This window comes from Pyrus communis, chromosome 8 (assembly GCF_963583255.1).
Source record: "Pyrus communis chromosome 8, drPyrComm1.1, whole genome shotgun sequence".
NCBI lineage: Eukaryota > Viridiplantae > Streptophyta > Magnoliopsida > Rosales > Rosaceae > Pyrus > Pyrus communis.
The window spans coordinates 11,833,222-11,846,479 of record NC_084810.1 but is presented as its reverse complement, the minus strand read 5'-3'; the positions used below and the strand labels follow the sequence as shown (position 1 = coordinate 11,846,479).

Sequence of the window (13,258 nt, the reverse complement as noted above, 5' to 3'; positions counted from 1 at the left end):
GGAAAATACCACCAACTCCGGCCAACCTTGTAACTCACGATCCTGACGTCCAAAACCTTCAAATGAACCACCCCGAGCCTCCTAAGGACCTCACCAAGCTTCCTACAAGCTAAAATGGGTATGGTTGAACTCCTACGGACCTCACGAGCATGAATATGTAATTTGTTTCCTCGATCTGTGAAGGTTTGGATGGTTTTGATTGTCGTCCGTACAAGAAGGATAGAAATGGGAGAGAGAAAGGGCTCGGGACAGGGATGCAGGACAGGGAAAAGGGTGAGGGGGTGTGGGAGAGTGTGTGCGGTCCAAAACCAGCCAAGCAACACCCAAAAACAACCACACAACAAAACAACCATGCTAGGGGCAAAATCGTCATTTCACCCCTACGGTACGAAAAGTCCGGGACGGGCTGTCACAGTATAAATATATAAAATTTGGCTAAATGATCAAGAAGTTTAATTAGAATCAATGATTTTTGTTGTTTAAAATTAATGAGAGGTCCTAAGTTCGAAATGCTAAGTGTATGTTTATTCTTTTCAATTTTTACGAATTTTTGTTTGGTTGTTAATTTGTTTTTAATTAATAGCTAGTAGCTATGTGGGTTGTTATTTTTAAACATTTGTTCCTAATCTTCTACAAAGAGTAATGCGTAGACCAAATTTTTAGACCAAATTTTACAAATCATATAACGTGTCGTCAAAAAGTTTAATTTAGTACCAATTTATTACTTATACATATCAATTAAAGACTCAAAAATATCATTATTTTTTTAGTCCCATATTGACAAGGTTAGTAAATAAAAAAAAACACCTCACAATTTATACAAAAACACTTTAAAAGTTCAGATGGAAAAGAAAACTCATATCTATCTACTTGTAAACCCAGAGTTTTTTTGTTCCTTCTCACGATACAAAATAAATTAGTTTTTCCTTGTTTCTAAATTATTAAGTTTGAAGTGTTTTTCTAAGTATAATTTTATCAATGTCTTACGTGTGAAAACAAATAATTTTCTTATATAAAGTGAGGGCACATTTTTTGACGTTGCACCAGGCCTTAAAAATCTCTAGACCGGCCCTAGATTTAAGTGACCTCCATCCTTGGATAGCTATTTGTTTATTATAAATAAGGTTGTAAATAGATTTCCACATATATGTAAATAATATTATCTATTGTATATTTATTTAGAACTTTCAATATGTTTTTATGGTTTTAAACTCGCAGCATCGTGCAAGCAATTTTTGCTAATTAAAAACTTAAAACTAAAGATTTACCTCAAAAATGAATTAAAAAATGCTAAAAGAAATCTAAAAAACTGATCAATGATGTTCAATATCTGTAAGAGCAGATCCACCCCACCTTTTTTTGCCCAACACCCTGTCCAATTAACAACCCAGCACCCTGTCCAAACCCTCCAGCCCGTGAAACAGCCTGGCACCCAGCCCATGCCAGGCAGCAGGCCAGCCCATTTCGGACAGACCCAGAAACTGGTCCAAAACGCTGGCGCGTGCACAACACTCGCGACTGGGCACGAGTAGGCGACAGCGCTGCAGTGCACGGGCCCCGCGTTTTAGCGCAAGTGGGCTTCGAACGGGTGAGGGCTACGTGGCCCTCCTCAGAGTTGTTGGATTTCCAACAGCTAGTTTTTGTAGGCCGTTGGATTTCCAAAGGTAAAAAAAATTTAAATTGACTTTTAAAATGGACCGTCCGATCACAGATCAACGGTCCACGTTTTTTTCACCAAAAATAAAATTAAAAAAAAAAAAAAAAAGGCCCAACGGTCAGAATTTTAACCATTGGCCACGTGGCAGCTGATTGGCTGTTGGATTTGATTATTTTTCAAATCCAACGGTCCAGATTAATTACAACATTAAAATTTATTAAAAATTAATTAAAAAATGTGAAATTTTTTTAAAAAATACAGAAAAATTTTAAAAAATTAATTTTTTTTTTCTATAAATACCTAACCCTCATCTTCCACCTTACACCACATTTCAATATTTTCTACACTTTCTACACTTTCTACATTTGAATATTTTGTACACTTTGAGAGAAAAAAAAGACTTCGTGGAAGCTCTGTGAAGATGTTACGTTGTGTGAATGTTGGGTTCGCACTACTCATGACCCGATTACGGGTAATGAGATGGATAAGCGAGAAATGTGGAGTAAAATTACGAAAACGTTTTGCGATGTACATGGAAAAGATGCCAGATCTAGTCAAGGTCTTCAAGGTCGTTGGAAAAAACTCAACGCATCCTTTACTTGTTGGAAAAACGCCATCTCTCATGCTTCTGGTAATCTGCGTAGTGAGACAAGTTTAGCGGATGAGGTAACAATATTTTTATTTATTTATATGCATTCCACCCACATCAATATTTTAATTTATTTAATTTCTTATGTAATTTCTATGTAATATGCATTCCACGCCCATCAATATTGTAATTTATTTATTTGTGTTACACCCACATCAATATTTTAATTTATTAATTTCTTATGTAATTTCTATGTAATTTCTTATGTAATTTATATGCATTCCACGTCCATCAATATTTTAATTTATTTATTTGTGTTACACCCGTATTTTTTAATACTATCTTATCCCACATTTTTATAGACACTACAAGTACAAGCATTCTACAATGCAAAGAACCATAACAAATCATTCAACAAATGGGAATGTTGGCAAATTGTCAAAGATTGCCCTAGATACAAAATTGTGGCAACCGGTCCAAAAGTTGTCATGCACGGTATGGGTCTACACAGTTCGCCAGAAGCAGACACAGCCGAACAAGAAGCCAACACATTTGAAGACATGGAAGGGACGCCTGAAGAAGTGCCAGAGACCCAACCGACTCGTCAATCCCTCAGGCCTCAAGGTAAAAAGGCATCAAAGAAAAAAGGTAGTTCTTCCAAAAATGACTACACTAAATATATGGAGGAACTTACTCGTCAAGGTGAACTGAACATGGCATGGGAAAAGGTTAGAGATGAGGAAAAAGCTATTGCGATGGCAGCAATAATAGCAGCTACTGAGGCTCATGATGCGGCGGCTGAGAGACAAAGAGAAATAGTTAATCGAGAGAACGAGATGATTAGAGAAGCACTTCATCAAGAGAATGAGATGCTTAGAGAAGAAAGGATGGCTCAAATAGATCGTGACACTATGAACAAGTCTCTAGTAGGACTGTCTCCGAATTCAAAATATTTTTGGACATCAGAAAAAAGAGATGTCGTGCGAAGGAGGCGTGCAAGAGATACCGAAACAAGTCAAGGGGATTCCAACTACAGAAATCCTAGCAACCAAGATCCTAGCACCACATATCCTAACTCCACAGACTTTGTATAATTTCGGATTTATTTGTACTACTTTATTTAATTTCTTATGTAATTTCTTATTTATTTTTAGAACTTTATTTAATTTCTTATTTATTTTTAGAACTTTATTTAATTTCTTATGTAATTTCTTATTTATTTTTAGAACTTTATTTAATTTCTTATGTAATTTCTTATTTACTTTTAGAACGTTATTTAATTTCTTATGTAATTTCTTATTTATTTTTAGAACTTTATTTAATTTCTTATGTAATTTCTTATTTACTTTTAGAACTTTATTTAATTTCTTATGTAATTTCTTATTTATTTTTAGAACTTTATTTAAAATTACACCAAATAACATTACATAACCTTACCACTTAAACTTAAAAAAAAAAAAAAAAACACACTAAATAAGATTACTTAAAAAACAATACACTTTATTCTTCAACCACAAGCCTTATTTTAATTATCTTCGCCTTCGTGCAATCTCCACTGATAGTCAATCAAGTCATTCTGGCGGGTTATGTGCTAGTATGGCTCTTGCAATGAAGTGTACCGTTGAACGATCAATTCATTGTAACGTCCATCCCGTTCCAACGGCTCGTGTTGCACGGGATCTTCGGTCCAGTCATGAGCATAGTAGATTTGTGTTCTTGAGTTGTTCATCGGATCCGGCTCGTATTCATCGACGGTATCATAATCATACTCGTCTTCAACAATCATGTTGTGGAGAATAATACACGTCATCATGATGGATCGAAGAGCCTCGACATCAAACATTCTAGCTGCAGCCTTGACAATGGCCCAACGAGCTTGCAGGATACCAAAACAACGCTCGACATCCTTCCTACACCCTTCTTAACACTTTGCGAAGTGTTTCTCTTTTTCACTCTGCGGATGTGGCACTGTTTTGACAAATGTTGACCACCTTGGGTAAATACCATCTGCAAGGTAGTATGGTCCCTCGTATTTATTACCATTAACCCAATATGTGCATCTCGGCCCATTTCCTTGTAGCAGTTCGTCAAACACTGGAGATTAGGCAAGGACATTTAGGTCATTCTGAGCTCATGGAACACCAAAAAAAGCATGCCAAATCCATGTATCAAAAAAAGCCACCGCTTCCAAAATGATGCTTTTGGCTCTTTTTCTGTCGCCATAAGCTCCTTGCCACGCACTTGGACAGTTTTTCCATGTCCAGTGCATGCAGTCGATGCTTCCAATCATGCCAGGGAAGCCTCGCATCTCACCCTTCCTCAGAAGCCTTCGCATGTCCCTTGGCGTGGGTTGTCGAAGGTACTCATTGGTGTAGAGGGCTTCAATTGCAGAGCAAAACCGCATCAGGGACTCCAGAACTGTTGTTTTTCCCATCCTTGCGATCTCATCCACTTGATCTGCAGATGCTCCATATGCAAGCATTCGCAAGGCAGCCGTAATTTTTTGCTCAGGAAGAAGACCTAGAACATGAAAAGCATCCTCTTTTTGCACAAAATATAGATCATGGTTGCAAACATCACTCATGATTTTATCGAACAAACTTCGTTGCATTCTAAAACGACGTCTAAAAACATGATCAGGGAAAACGCTGTTGGGAATAAAATAATCTTCCAATAGATCTTTACCTCGTCTTTCCCTTCTTCTATCGATGTTTGCCGCATGTCTGGGTTTGGCTATCTGACCCATAGCTTCCATGATACGGTGGGAATGTGAGGCCCTTCGCCTTCTATGGTGATCATCCTCATCCTCCTCCATTGCGAAGGCCTCATCTCCACCTCTACCTTGGTCAAGATTGACCAATTCTTCCTGTTGTGCCAACAACCTTTTCTGCTGCTCTTGCAACTGTTTATACGCTCTCCTTGAAGAAGACATTGTAAGAACTCAAGATTTGAAAACGATAAATTAGAATTCTGAGCTAAAAAAAAAGATTGAGTTTAGTGTGAGGATGGATGTAGGGATGTAGGGTTTATATGGACAAAAAAAAAGAAGATGAGGTTCTGAACAATGCCACGTGGCACTACGTGATTGGTTGAAAATCTTATCGAAATCTTGGCTAAATTATTGTAAATAGGAAGTGACACGTGGCGTGTCGGGATTGGTTGAAAATCTTATCAGAAATCTATCTACAAAATAGTACGTTCGGATAATGACACGTGGCGTGACAAGATTGGTTAAAAATCTTATCGAAATCTTCCCTAAATTATTGTAAACAGGAAGTGACACGTGGGTTGTCGGGATTGGTTGAAAATCTTAGCGGAAATCTATTCAAAAAATAGTACGTTCGGATAATGACACATGGCGTGACGAGATTGGTTAAAAATCCTATCCGAAATTAAAACTATTTTATTTATTTATTATTTTATAAAAAAATTATTTAATATTTTAAATGGACTGGGTGCCAGCGCATTTTGTAGGGGTGGAGATCGTTTGTGCTAGCGCATTTTTAGACTGGGTGCCAGCACATTTTTTTTGGGGTGGAGATGCTTTGGCCTATTACTGTTCATTAGGGTCTATTACTGTTCACTGAAGTGGATAAATGGGCTGGGTGCTGGCGCAAAGTCTTTAGAGGTGGAGTTGCTCTAATACTATAAAAAAAACTCATATAGGCCCGTTCCCAGCCCGTGTTGAACCTAGAGACCCTGCACGACCTGCCATGCCAAGCACAATTGCCTAGGCTAGTCCTAGCTAACTTAAAAGCTTGTATTATACAAAATAAAATTTCAAAGTTCAATGAAAAAGTACCAACAAAGCAACACGCTAAGGAAGCATTCTTAATCAACAGGCCCCATACCTGTTGGAGTAATCCTTGTGTTTATTTTTTATGCCTTGTAAGTGTGTTTAAGTCTTTATTTTGTAAGTTTGTTCTTTGAAAATAAAACTTCATGTTAAACTCCGATAATTTGATTTTAAATACAAAGTAAAGTACATCATTACAAACAAACATAATTAATTAAAAATAAAAGGTGAATGTAGAAAATGGTTGAATATTTATACAATAAAAATAAATAATTTCTTCCTAATTTTTTTGTTTTTATGTTTTCCATTGTTTTCATATTTAATGATTAGATTAATCTTGACCGTTGGATTTTCTTTATTATTGAATTTGACAGCCTTTAACATGCCACAGGGCACATCAAAACTTTTTCAAATTTTTTTTACCGTTGGAAATCCAACTGTGCAGATCATGAGAGCATTGGAAATCCAACAACTCTCATCTCGCCACGTTAGTCAGCAATTGGCACAATATTTGGATATGCAGCAATGAGGCCCACAACATCAGAAGCTGTCATCCCACCCACTGAATATGTGTGTAGTTTACATGCGCCTGACAAAAAAAAAGGAAGCACATGGATGACGTCATAATATGTTGGCCCACCAATTTGAGACGGAAGCCTGGGCTCAAATTGCTCAGGCTTTTGGCTAGGCATGTAGCCCACGAATTGCCCTCCACAAAATGGATCGGTGGAACCGTTGAAGTAATTTTTGGGCAAAAGAGCAATTTGGCAGCCCTTTTGCGTGCCTTTTGGGTAACAACTGGACTTGCTCTAAGGATCTTTGCTCACTCGAACTCTTTTTTTTTTTCATGTGTGGGTAAATCTCAACCTTTCACTTTTGAAGAAAAATGTGCGAGGATAATTTCTATACAATTAAGAACACTTTCAATCAAGGATGGAAAATGTTTGAGAAGAGGCACCATTTTATTTGGTTGAAAAACTCTTCCGTGTATGTGATTTAAAATATTCATCTTGGCTAAGAAAATGGAAATTTAAATTCTTTACTATATATTTTGGAGATGAATCACATTAAATAAAGGGAAAAGTAAATGAGATACTAAATTTATATTTCTCTCATTGAAATAGAGCTCATATTCATGAAGTTGCTTACAATACTTACATATATTTAATGCAATTAATATTTCATGAAAATGTAAAATTAGATGCAAATAAAGGATTTGACTACAATAGTTATATGTATTTAATACAATTGCTATTTGACGGTCATATATATTCATATAAACATATGTATTTAATACAATTACAATCTGACCATCAGGATGGTTAACAGAGGAAAGTCATGACTGATCAAATGTTAAAAATGCCCTAGAAAGCTAGTGTGTGACAAAAACCCAATTACTTTCTAAATGAATGCATTTTTTTCTAACAACCAAGTATATCCAACATTTTTTTCAAACAACTAAGAACGATGTATAAGTGACAAAGTTAAGGGAAAAAAAATACAAAGATAATAAATCAAGAAATCTTGTGCGTCTGTAAATTTTGACAAAAAGTAAAAACCCAGTGCCAGCAGCAGAAAAACATGGGCAGCTGACCTGCCTTTTCTCTGGGCATGTATTTCATGCCTATCGCCTAACCAATCCCTCATTTGCTTATCCTTGTCCACCTACACACCATCAACACTCGTTTTCTCAACTCAACTTATAGATTTTTACAGAGGCAACAAGAACATTCAAGAATTTAAGCAGCGCAGAAGATAAGCGGGACGTTGAGCACAAGGAACAAAGCAAAGATGACGGGGTTGGATAGCGCGAAGCCGCCAAAAGGGTCGATTCTGGTTCATCTTCTTGCCCTCTCAGTGATGGGTTTCGTCGTTACAGCTCACGGGAAATTGCCTGAGGTTTCGGCAGTGCAGAATGACACCCCAAATGCGCCCCCTGCATTCTACATTCTTGGGGATTCCTCTGTCGACTGCGGAGACAACACGCTGTTTTACCCACTCGTTCACAGCTTTCTCTCCTTGTATTCCTGCAACGGTTCTTCTGATGCGAGTCTCATTCCTCATCTTCTCGGTAACTCTTACTACTCTCGCTCCGTCTCCTTTCTTTCTTTCTTTCTTGATTTCGTATGTGATGCTCTGTTTCTTGGACTTCAATTTCTTCTCAATTTGCAAGTAATCTGTGTTGAGCTTTTTTCTGATTTGATTTGATTCAGCTTTCTTGAGAATTGAACTGCATATTTCTTGTTGGAATTGAAAACCCATCATTGTCTTGCCAAAACCCGTACAAGTACTAGTTTTGTTTCTCTGAGTTACCCAACTCCGGCAGCTTCAATTTGAATCTGCCCATGCCCACTCTACTGTTAACCCGATCCTAGTAATGAACAAGGTCTCGACTCTCAAGTGTCAAAACCTCTCAGGCCAATAGTAATAAAGCTCATCCGAAATTGCAGCATATTGCTTCATATGATCCTCCTGAGAGTCTTTTTTGATGAAATGTTTTGTGAAACACGACAGCTGGGAAGATGGGGATGCCGAGTGTCCTACCATTCTACAGCCAACAAAACGGATCCATTGATGGAATACTAAGAGGCCTCAACTTTGGTTCGGCACAAGCAACTATCATGAACCCTAGCGGCCAGAGCTACCAGTCCATAAACCAACAACTCCGCCAAGTTTTCGATTCAATGCAGCTCTTACAACTGCAGCTCAGCCAGGATGTAGCTCTCCATTTCATCAGATCATCCATCTTCTACCTCTCCTTTGGCAAGGACGACTACATCAACCTCTACCTACGCCACGCCTCCTCCTCCTCCGGCGCTGAGAAACCCAAGAACAGTGACCAGGAATTTTCCCACATTTTAGCAAATCAGATGATACATGTCATAAGGAACCTGTACGACATGAATGTGAGGAGGATCATATGCATGGGGATATTGCCTTTGGGATGCACGCCGCGTATGTTGTTCGACCACCACAATTCCAGTTCCACCAATTCCAATTCTGAACCTGGTGACGAAGAAGACGATGATGTCCGGAGTGGATGCGTGGAGGAGATCAACGAGCAGGTCTCGGAGTACAACAAAGTGCTGCACCAGCAGATCGGCAAGCTCCACGCAGAGTTGCCGGATGCACATATAGTGTTCTGTGATGTGTACAAAGGAATTAGAAAGATCATAAACAACCCGAAACGCTACGGTACGATTACAATTGCCAACTCTTTCTAATTCCATAGATTTCAAACGATTGAATGAATGAATGAATGAATGAATGAATGAATGAATGAATGCAGGATTTGAGGATGTGAAGAGTGCTTGCTGTGGGTTGGGCATGTACGGAGCAGCGATCGGATGCCTTTCGAAAGAAATGGCGTGCCAACAAGATTCAAGCCATGTGTGGTGGGATTTGTACAACCCAACCAAGGGAGTCAACTCCTTGCTTGCTGACTCCGCCTGGAACGGCTTTCCCCTCTCTCGCATTTGCCGCCCTACCACCATCAAGGAATTACTTTCCACCTCCACTACTACCGCCGCCGCCGCTGCTCCGGTCTCGCATCCTCCCACTTGAATTCCTAAATTTCAAATTGAAAATTAATAGGGCTTGATGTAATTGTAGTGATTCCACACTCCTCTGTTCAAATGTGTTGCAAATTGCAATATAAAATTGTAAAAAATCGAAATTTTCAAAACCCCCAACGTTCACATGTGTCGGGGAGGGATTTAAGAATACAGGATTTTAAGAAAACACTCAATATTGTTCATTTTTAACGAAAAATCACATTTATACTTTTAAAAAGGATTTTTCATTAAAAGGGAAATTCGTTAGGAGGTTAAATTTATAAACTAAATAATATGTCACCCATAAGAATAAATTTATTTATCAAATTTTTAAGTAATCATCTACTCATCAACTTTTATGTTTTTAATTTTCAAAACTTTGTCTCTAAATTTAATTTATTTAGCAGTACTCGGATTTAATATTCAATAGGCAACCAAAAGCATCTCTCTCTCACACTCATTGACTCACTCGCTAGCTCGCGTTTTACCCACAAAAACAATGGCCTCAGCAACTCAAGCGACCTTGAGCCTCTTCGCCGCTCCGCTGCCGGCCAAACCCCGCTCTCTCACCATCCGATGCTTAAAGTCCACCACTAGGACCACCAACCCACCCATCGTCGGCCGGAAGCTCCGAGCCGCCGTGATCGGAGCGGGCCCAGCTGGGTCCTCTGCCGCTGAGGCCTTGGCCGCCGGCGGAGTGGAGTGTTTCATGTTCGAGCGGAGCGGTCCGTCCACCGCGAAACCATGCGGCGGAGCGATCCCTCTCTGCATGCTTGACGAGTTCGACATCCCATCCCACCTCATCGACCGCCAAGTCACTCGCATGAGGATCTTCTCCCCTTCGAATCTCGCCGTCGATTTCGGCAAAACCCTCCTCCCCCACGAGTTCATCGCCATGCTCCGCCGCGAAGTGCTCGACTCCTACCTCCGCACCCGCGCCCAGTCGCGCGGAGCCAACCTTATCTCAGGCCTCGTCACGGATCTCGAGGTCCCCACCTCGGTCGACGCGCCGTACGTGATCAGCTACACGGCGGACAACAAGCGGGAGTCGCTGGCGGTGGACGTCGTGATCGGGGCGGACGGCGCCAACAGCCGAGTCTCCAAGTCCATCAAAGCCGGAGACTACGCGTGCGCCATTGCGTTCCAGGAGAGGATTAAACTCCCGGACGATAAAATGGACTACTACCAAGATCTCGCCGAGATGTACGTGGGAAACGACGTGTCGCCCGATTTTTACGCGTGGGTTTTTCCGAAGTGCGACCACGTGGCCGTGGGGACTGGCACGGTGTGCTCCAAACAGGATATTAAGGTGTTCCAAAGGGCAATTAGGGCTAGGGCCCATTCTAAAATCAGCGGAGGGAAAGTGATCAAAGTAGAGGCCCATCCAATACCCGAGCACCCCCGACCAACACGCGTTAGAGGACGTGTGGCGTTGGTTGGGGACGCGGCCGGGTATGTGACGAAATGTTCGGGGGAGGGGATATACTTTGCGGCGAAATCGGGCAGATTGTGCGGCGAAGCGATCGTGAAGGCGTCGGAAGGAGGAGAGAGGATGATCAACGAAGGGGATTTGAAGAGGGAGTATTTGAAAGAGTGGGATGGCAAGTACATTACAACGTTTAGGTTTTTGGATTTGTTGCAAAAGGTGTTTTACGGGAGCGACGCGGCGAGGGAGGCGTTGGTGGAGCTGTGTGGCGACGAGTACGTGCAGCGGATGACGTTCGAGAGTTACTTGTACAAGAAGTTAGCGGATGGGAATAGGTGGGAGGACGCTAAGATGGTTTTGAATACTGTTGGGAGTTTGGTGAGGTGTAACATTTTGGGCAAGAAAATGCAGGGTTTGAAGTTGTAGTAGGGTTTAGGGATAGGGTAATTTAGATTTGGTTGCCTTAATTGGCCTCGCCTGTTTGATTTCATTTGGGTCAATTGTGGTGTGGTGGGATTTATCAACTGCTTTCTTCTTGTTTGATTTCTTCATAGGTGAATTTAAGTGTGTGTGGTTGTTTAATTCCAGTACTTGAAGGTTTTGTAGCCGGTGACGGTTTAAGGAAGTAATGCCGTCTATACACTTTCCTGCAAGTTCAATATCCTTCTCCCTACGCAATTGTTTGTCAAAAAGAAGGTAATGAAATTTGTACGCTGACATGTGCACTAGCAAATGAATTATTTCCGATTAAAACGGAATTGTTATTACGCGCATGACTGATTGGTTTAGTGATATAATCTTCACTTTGTTAGTCTCTAACGAAAACAAAACAAAAAAAAAAAAAAAAAAAAAAGTAGTTGAGAGTGTTTTAAAAAAGGCAACTTGGAGTCACCTTCTACCGGAACTTAAGACAATCCCATTCTGCGAGCTCCAATGAGGCAACCCTGGGTGCTGAAACTTCAGTACAATGGACCAATTGGAATAATAAAACTAGCAGCGTCCTTTCATGTTCATCAAAATTAAGTTTGTAAGAGCTAGGAGAACAACTCAGGTGAGTTGGATGGTCAACCTAACTCTAGCCCAACCTTTACAATTCGAATTTGGGTTGAGTTTGGCCTTACTAGAGTTGGGTTCAATTCGTCCAACTTTATTGAGTTCAATCTTATAATACCTTATTTGCATGATTTTTCAAATTTTGAATCAAATAATGTCAATCTTAGTTCAAATTTCATTTATACATCACTTTCCCAACAAAAGGTAAAGCAAACAACCTCGAGACTATTTCTGATGTTTCAACCATGCAAAGTTACTGACCAATAAAAAAAAAAACAAAAACAAAAAAAAAACCATGCAAAGTCAGACTTACAAGATGTATACCAAAACTTTTGTAGACATGTAAAATTTGTTGCATACAAATGATGCATCACAAATGGACAAGTCATCAAAGGCATGTGACACAAATCAAGCAAAGGAAGTACAAAACCTTCCCAAAAGTCGGCAAAAGGGAGAAAATCCCTCTTAAAATCGGCAAGGGATTGCTCACAAAATATGCAAGAAAGCCCTATAATTCGGCCAAGCAAGGGAAAGTGGTTGAAATTAAGACACAAAACATGCCTAAATTCTCCCATAGACAAATCAAGACACAAATCAAAGCCAAATCCATCCAAAGGCAAGCTTTGGGAAGTCTATAAATACAAGGTCCCCAAACACAAATAAAGGTCGATAATTTCTACATTGAAGGGCTGAAATTCTCACACAAGGAGAACCTCTGCCAAATCTTTGAAGACTAATACGCTGCCAAAGCTCTCTTCAAAGAACGTACAACCAAAGTCGAAGCTTTCTTTCAACCATAGACGAAGCATTCCACTGAAGAATCAACAAGCACTTGTGCCGATTCCTTCAAGACTTTGTTGCAAGCTTAAAACTTGTAACGACGTTCGATTCAAGATTAAGTCACCAAGACTCTTGAATCAACAAAATCCCACATCAACATCACATTTGCCGCAGGTCATACATAAACCTAAAGGTGAAGATTATCCAAGAATTGTTTCAAGCTCAAAACTTGAAGCAATCGTTCAATCATTCATCTAAGATGAAGTCATTGCGACCCTTGGATCAACAACCTACGCATCTACATCAAATTTGAAGACTAAATCAGAGGAAAATTGTAAACAGAGATTGTAACCTTACAAATTCATCAATACAAATCTACTTTGTACACGTGTTCTCGTTTCAT

At 39.8% G+C, this 13,258-nt stretch overlaps 2 protein-coding genes across 2 annotated transcripts; both read left to right on the top strand.

The window, feature by feature from the left end:
• Positions 1-2,926: 2,926 nt before the first annotated feature.
• Positions 2,927-9,606, top strand: LOC137742962 (GDSL esterase/lipase At1g71250-like). The gene is made up of 4 exons (XM_068482893.1): positions 2,927-3,064; positions 7,795-8,113; positions 8,557-9,237; positions 9,332-9,606. The coding sequence occupies exons 1-4, from the start codon at positions 2,927-2,929 to the stop codon at positions 9,604-9,606; spliced, it is 1,413 nt and encodes a 470-aa protein (XP_068338994.1).
• Positions 9,607-10,039: 433 nt separating this feature from the next.
• LOC137743411 (geranylgeranyl diphosphate reductase, chloroplastic-like) lies at positions 10,040-11,664 on the top strand. Its single transcript, XM_068483295.1, has one exon. It carries the CDS (start codon positions 10,096-10,098, stop codon positions 11,446-11,448), a length of 1,353 nt encoding a protein of 450 aa, XP_068339396.1. The 5' UTR covers positions 10,040-10,095; the 3' UTR covers positions 11,449-11,664.
• Positions 11,665-13,258: the final 1,594 nt, after the last annotated feature.